Genomic DNA, 7,749 nt, shown 5'->3' with positions numbered 1-7,749 from the left:
CTCATACTAAGCGTGCATCTCTCCCTTGTCTTTTTAATGACCCGAAACTTAAAATTCTCTGATGACGTCAAGATTCCCATGCTCTGCAGCCATCAAGTTACCAAGCATTTATCAGACACCTACTATGTGCCAGGCACCATGTTAAACACTTGAGGATACAAAGAAGCTCTGTAAAAATATTAATTTTAAAAAGATGAGCTTCTGTTCAGGGAGAAACTTGGGGTCATTAAAAGCACTGCACTATTTTCCAAATGGAATCCAGCCTACCGTCCTATTACATATTGGGTCCAGTTTGGTGTTCATGGGCAATCTCTAATCAAGATAGCTGTAACTGACGACCAAAGCTATGGGTTGCCCCATCCAACCACATATTATAATCTTTAGACAATAAGTTTAGTTTATTTTTTAGCCCTTGGGTGCCTCATGACAATTTTCTAAGACTATAAATTACTGATTTGCAGTGACACTGAAAAAGTCAACAGGCCCACCTCCCCCCACCCCACAAAAATGATTTTTCTAGGCATCTGATATGATCACCTCTTTTCACATATGATAAAAAGTATTATTCCAATTCACAAGTTTGAATGCCAGATGTTCAGATTCTAGTTGTGTGACCTTTGGCAAGCAACTTGAACTCTCTAGACTTCTTTCTTTACCCTTAAAAATTGGAAGATTTGCACCACACGATGTCCCTTCTGATTTTAATACTGTGCATCTATGCAGAAGGCAGGAAGTTATCAAGAGTCCCAGATTTGCAAGCAGAAGACTAGAGTTCGATTTCACCTCTGCTCCTTGACCTTGCCATACAAATCACAACTTCCCCTGCATTGTTTTCTTGTGTAATGACAAGAGATGTCCTCAGTTAATTCCTAAGGAACCTAATTTGGAACTCGACAACTTAGACTTACGAATTATTTCCATTTCACAATACCACCTCAATTGAAGACCTCAATATAGTCCTTCAAGTGAACCACGACACTAAACTGAAAAGGCTTCACCTAAACATTTGGGGAAAGGACTGTCATCTGAGAAATAGCCTAAGAAATCATGGGACGGTCCCTAGAAGGTTGGGACCAAGGGTTATTTTTTTTTATCATAGTAATGCACATTTGTAGCTATTTCACAAGAAGTATCAATACCAATAAAAATCACTATCTCTGAAATACTGAAATACAAAAAGTTGTCTCAGTAAATGACCTTCAATTATCTATGATTTTCATCATTTTAAACTGTTCACTACATGGTCCCAGGGGAACCTAATAGCATACTCAAATTGTGCTCATTTACTTCTTATCCCAAAGCTAATTTCAAATGTTTTAGATTTCTAATGGGGAGAGCTGAATAAATTGAAAACCTTGTCATGCTTATCATAATCCTGTTGTAGGAATTGCTGTTTAACAAAGATACAAAAGGAGCAAAAGTACCAGGCCCTGGAGACATTGCAAACCTTTTAAGATTATATGATTTCTAAGATACTTTGCAGCTCTAATTTCTGTGATCCTAGGATTCAATAACCAAGCATTGATTAGGTACCTACTATGTGACAGGCACTGTGCAAAGTGATGAGGACACATGGATAAAAATCAAACAGCTCTAGTTCTCAAATAGCTTGTACTCTCTATTGGAGAAGACATAGAGTACTTAAGCATATACAAATTTGGGGTAAGTTAGGGAAAATGGGTGGGCACCAACTACCGGGGTGGAGGGGTGGGATCAGGAAAAGCTTCATGCATTAAGTAGTGCTTGAGCTGTTTTGGAGATTCTATGAGGTAGAGGTGTGTGTGTTGAGGAGTATACATTATTCAATGCATGAGGACAGCCAGCTCCAAGAGAGAGGAGGCAAAGCATCATTGAACAGTCAAGGTAAAACTGGATGGAGAGCAGGGAAAAGGAGTAATGTACTAATGAGTCTGGAATAGTAGACTGGGGCCAAATCGTGACAGACTAATACTGTCAGATACAGCCATGTTACCACACATCTTACTAACAAGAACTTTTTAAGTATCAGAATACATAAGGAATAGGGAATTGCCAGGGTTTCAGAAGGTCCGAATTCCGCTACCACTGACTTGCTTTGTGATGTTGCTGGCAATCTTTCCCCTATGGGTCTTGGTTTCCCCATTCATCTGGTTAATAATGTTGTGTAATTCAGACACTGAAACTGAGGGATCAGCAGTGAGGAGGAGATGGTATAAAACATTCAAGACAACACAGCGGTTTCAGCTCCCAACAAGTAAATGATGGGGCAAGACGGCATTTTTTGGACTTCAATTGTGTAATAAAGCTTTGTCAAACTCCAGAGAAAGAAAACAGCAGTAACTGTAAACTTTTATTAATGGAAAATGGAATGCTTCATTAACAGAAACTCTTTAAAGAAATGGTATGAACAAAAACACATTTATTACAAAAAAACCCAAATGAGTTCACATTGTATTGAGCTACAATATGGTGGCAGAGTTTAAAAAAAAAAAAGACCCACAAGTCCAAGGGAACCCTGGCTAAAAGAACTCAATACTGCCGCCACCTAACACCAAAACAAGAAGTTACTACTTAGTATCGGCGGGTGAAGTGAGGGTGACTGCCTCTGCTGGCTCTGTCTTGTCCTCCAAATCCTCTGCCTTGCATTGCACCACCCTGCATCACGTGGCCCTGGGAGTTTCCACCTTGCGCAAAGCCACCACGCCTAGGAACAAATTCAAACTGTTTTCCTTGAAGTGTTTTTTTTAAAAGTTTTCATTGCAACACTGTTCAGTAAGATTCTGTAGCATTTACATCTCTCTTGATTTTTTCCCCCTCTTGATCAGATGCACCAGATGCGAAAAGCACTACAAACACACACTGAATTCCAGGAAACTGAAGAAGGTTATTTGCATAAGTTGGAAATACCTGATTTGTTTTCAAAACATTCAATCAAGTAAGCTGAACTAACATGCAAAAGAGAGATCGTATGTTTAAAAGGGAGAGCAAGTGAAGAATCAAGAACAAATCAACTATTGTCGGACAAAACTTCTTACCCCGACATTCCTCCCCGATTCACCATATGGCCTGGTCCTGAGTGACCAGACATGCCTCTCTCACCACCTAGAAAATATGAAAAAAAGTTTTCAAATACTTGAATGTGACTTAGAAGATCATTTTATTTTGAGATTCCCAGGGGTTAGATGGTATACATGTAAGCGAAAGAAAAAAGGGGCTTGGGTCACATTAGGGGATCTCCCAAGCGACAAGTTTCCCAGCGAATCGGCCCCATACCTTGCCACCTCTCATGATCTCGGCCCATCATTCCTCCGTCCATGCTGCCCTGCCAAGACCGATCCTGATGATCCTCTATCCTTTGGGTGTGATCTCCCCACTCACGGCCACCCCTTCACCAGTAAATAAATAAATAAATGACAAAATAAAATTACTTAGATGATATTTTTGGTTCTTGTGTAACTACTCCATACAGTATTTATTTAATAACAGTCAATTTCTCTAACTGAAACTGAGATACGGCTGTAAAAAGTTTGACGTCCAGTTTCAGATGCTGTCAGACATTTCACCTCTCAGGGCCTCAGTTTCTTTCCTTTATTAGAGTAGGACTAGATGAAGAGAATATGTTCTCTTTTCTATTCCTGATCTAATAAAGACCAACAGTTGCTCTGATGCTACTTTCCAAATTGTAATGTCAAAATTAGATAGGCAAATTGTGTATCCTAAAACTAAAATTCTAAAATGGTACCCAGTTTACAAAACCCATGCTAATCTCATTGTTATTAGGGCAAACATACCAACAGGTAAAAGATATCCTGATTTTTATAACTGCCCATGTATAATATCAGCATAGCCTACATAGTAAAGGAATAAATGTGACAGCTTAATTGGCTTGATTTTCAAAGATAAACTATGATGAAGCCACAGAGAATCTTGCAATTACATGTAATTATATCAGACATGCTCAGTCTACAGTCATAATAAAATATCAATATTTTTTAATATCCTTGGGCAAATCCTCATCTTTAAGTTTTCTGATGATTTTTTTCAGGCAAAACTGATTAAATCAGAAGGGACAGGAGAATTTACACCAACTTATCTCCAATATCAGACTTACATTGAGCTCCCATAGACTCTCTCTGACACTTAATAATTAAAACCTATGCACCAGAGCAAAAACTATTATCGGAACCCAAATTCCTAACTTGAGAAAAAGGATTTCAAGCCAGAAGGCACTTCAAAGATACTTCAGTCCAATGCCATCATTTTATATATTTGGAAAGTAAGATTCAGATAGATTTAATTACTTCACTTTTCAGTATCACGCCAAAGCAAGTCAAGAAGCATATATTTATTGCCTTCTATGTACCAGGCACACTGCTACATGCTAAATACAAAGAAAAGTAGAAAACAGTCCCTGCTCTTGTGAAGCTCAAAGTTTCATGGGGGAGACAACATACAAATACCTGTATAAATAATAGATATATACAAACATATAGGATAGATATAAATAGAGAAAAGGCACTAAAATTAAGGACTGGGAAATAAGGAGGGTGAGAGATACAGGTATGAGGGACAACCACTAAACATACTCAGTCAGGCAATGTCTTACGCAGATGGTGTGTCTTGTGCAAGGACAGCAAGGTGGCCAGGGTCAGTGGCCCACAAATCATATAGTGGGGACTGAGGTGAAAAAAGACTGGAGAGGTAAGAAGGAGTCAAGTTACGAAGGGTTTGTGAGCTTAGGTGAGTAGGATGGTAATACCCTTGACAGAAACGTAAAGGTAGGAAGTGGGGGGAGGCCGAAGAGAAGACGGGTTCGGTTTAAGACATATTGAGTTTAAGATGTCTAGGAGATATCCAATTTGAGATGTCTAAGAAGCAGTTGGAGATGTGGGACTAGTGGTCAGGAGAAAGGTTAGGACTGAACAGTCTGAGAATCATTTGCATATGGATAACTGAATACACAGAAGCTAAGCAAAATCTATAAAGGGAGAAGAGAAGGCAGCCCAAGACAGAGTGCCTTGGGGGAGAGCCACAATATGCAGGCAAGAACTAGATGAAGATATAGAAAGGGAGATTGAGAAGAAAGGATCAGACAGGCAGCAGAAGACCCAGGAGAGAATAGTGTCATGAAAGTCTAGAGAAAAATGAATGTCAAAAAGGGTGACAGTGTCAAATACTGCAAAGAAGTCAAGAAGGTTGAAAACTGAGAAAAGGCCCTTCATTTTGGAGATTAAGAACTCATTGGTAATTTACTGTTTCAGATGAATAATAAGGTTGGAAGCCAGACTGCAGAGAGTTAAGAGATTGTAGACCACCTTTTTTCAGAGGGGTATAGCTATAATAGGGAGGAGAGATATAAAACTCTATTTCTGACTGCCTTCTTCTAATATGTATAGATCTATAGTTATTTTCATGTTTGCCTCTCCCATTAGACTGTGAGCTCCTTGAGGGCTTAGCCTATTTTTTGCCTTTCTTTGAATCCTCAGCACTTCATACAGTGCCTGGAACACAGTAAGCAATTATAGATAGTTCTTTATGTAAATTCACACTATGCAAAATTAGACTTTATGCGAAGAAGTCTACTGAGGGAGAGGGGCAGGGAGAAGTCACATAAGAGTGGGAGGTAAGGGAACCACCTCAGGGGCTTCCACTTCCCAAGAGGAATTACAGGACTACAGAAGAAGAAAGGGAAGCTTTGGAACTCTCAGCTGAACCAAAAAAGTTCACAAGTGGCAGAAACACTTCATCATTTGAGTGAAAAAAGATATCCAAACATCTCTTGATAACTTAATAAAAAAAAGTTGTACAGCCAGCCACCAGTGAGAAAGCCTAGATGCAGTGGGTGGGGAAGGAACGATACACTGTACACCTATGTTAACTTTACTATACAGTACTGAGCAAACATTATTATTAACTTTACCCTTCATTTCATAATTCTGTTTATTATCATAGTACAGTATTTAATATATCTGTATTCTAGTACATTTTATGACTTGCATAAAGGTATTACTTTGTGTGTATCTTTGTTATATAGGCTAAGTGAAGTGGGTGGGTAGGGGCAAGTTGCATTAGGTAAAAATTGCATTATGTAGAGGTCTGTGGAATGGTCCACTTACATAAAGGGAGAACTGTCTGTACTTAATAAATGCTTAACTGACTTGCCCAAGATCACATAATTACTAAACCCAAGCAGGGTCTAAGTCCACAGCTTTCAAATGTGAAGTACTATCCATTGCAATGGAGTTAAAAATGGGGTGGGGATGGGGGAGAAGGAAAACTCTCTCTGTTGCCAACAGAAAGATCTTACACCAAACAGTTGAGAGTATACCAATGAAGTGCGATGAACAGGTCTGATGGCTAGGAGTATTGGAAAGGGAACTAGATATGGAGTCAGAAGACCTGGGTTCAAATCTTAGCTGGCATGACCCTGGCAAATACCTTAACATTTATGAGACTCAATTTCCTCATCTGCAAAATAGATAGAATATTTGCACTGTCTACTTCACAGGTTGTGAAATAAACATTTTGTAAAGCGTAAAGAGCAAAAGAAATGCAAGCTACAATTTTCATCACCATCAAGAAATGTTAAAATTATGTTCGGTACACTCTAAGAAAACTGGGAAGCATATATAGATAGATATAGATAATATGTGTGTGTTTGTGTGTATGTATGTGTGTGTGTGTGTGTATATATATATATATATATATATATATGTAAATAAAGATTTCCATCAAAAAAACAGCTAAAATAAACTTAAAAGATTTTCAGTAAGATTCTCATTTGGAATGCCATAATGCATGATGCTAGGCACCTTTGTCTCTCCTTTGAAGATGGTAGTTGTTTTGTAGTAAATGGCCCAAAATACCTCAAGTAGTTTAAAAAAAAAATAAAGTCAGAATTGGGTAAAACTCCCAGATTTCCAAGCCAAAACCAAGTAGGCCTGGCTGCTTCCTACTGAGGAACATTCTTCTAGGCAAAATTGTCTCACTGAGCTGAATTGTTAAAGAGGACTAGGATGGCTACTAGATTGCCTAACAGTATGAAATCTTACACAAAAACATCTGGAGCACGTAATTTTTCTCCTTAACATTGCTAACCTGGGTGGTGGAGGTGGCAGTCCCCTTCCTTCACTCATTCTCTTGTCAGAACCATAGCTGCCCCACCCATCTCGTGAGTCCCGTCCATGGCGCTCTGGTCCTCCATGGCGATCATCTACATAGTGCTAAAAGGTAGAGAAGTAACACAATAATGCTCTCCTGTTCATTAGATTGCTAACACCGATGCAGAACAAAACACCAATCCTTCTAATTCACATTTACGCCATGCTTTAACTTTGCAAAGCTACCTTTCCTCATGACAATCCCATGTGCAAGATGAGGAAACTGCTAGTGAAAATGGTGAACAAACTTGCCCCAAAGTCATACCAACTAGTAAGTACAGGGCTAGGATTGGAACCCTAATCTAAGCTCAGTCCTTTTCCAGTTGAAAAACACTGCCTCTCCACCTTTTTGTGTTAGCGCTAGTTCGTGCTGGTCACTTCAAAGTTGTGCTTCACTGAACAGATCTGCTGCTGACATTTAAGATGTAAGACTTGGCTTAAAAACTCATTTCATCACCATTCCACTTCAGTCACCAGCCTGAACACCTTTTTTCACACAGCGAGATACCAAAGAGCGAGATACCAAAGAGCGTAGATGAATCCTGTCAGGTGGTCATGCGTATTCAAATCTGTACCATTCAAAGTTAAAATTATGCAAAATACGGCAACT

General features: G+C 39.0%; 1 protein-coding gene across 5 annotated transcripts in view; it reads right to left on the bottom strand.

Moving 5' to 3' along the window:
* Nucleotides 1-2,378: 2,378 nt before the first annotated feature.
* The window catches only part of SAFB2 (scaffold attachment factor B2), a 36,443-nt gene continuing 31,072 nt past the window's right edge, over nt 2,379-7,749 (bottom strand). For 3 of the 5 annotated variants that reach the window (XM_027851003.1, XM_027851004.1, XM_027851006.1), the window contains 4 exons: nt 7,078-7,202; nt 3,253-3,365; nt 3,015-3,081; nt 2,379-2,683 (listed from right to left, as the gene is read on the bottom strand). In XM_027851003.1, coding sequence (XP_027706804.1) covers nt 2,551-2,683; nt 3,015-3,081; nt 3,253-3,365; nt 7,078-7,202 — 438 coding nt within the window. In that variant the 3' untranslated portion in view covers nt 2,379-2,550. Of the gene's footprint in view, nt 2,684-3,014; nt 3,082-3,252; nt 3,366-7,077; nt 7,203-7,749 lie in introns of those variants that run through there. The other 2 variants (XM_027851005.1, XM_027851007.1) reach the window with 2 other exon arrangements.

This window comes from Vombatus ursinus, unplaced genomic scaffold (assembly GCF_900497805.2).
Source record: "Vombatus ursinus unplaced genomic scaffold, bare-nosed wombat genome assembly UNPS02009173.1, whole genome shotgun sequence".
Classification (NCBI taxonomy): Eukaryota; Metazoa; Chordata; class Mammalia; order Diprotodontia; family Vombatidae; genus Vombatus; species Vombatus ursinus.
Note: the sequence above shows the minus strand (reverse complement) of the source record. Positions and strands in the feature narration are given on the sequence as shown.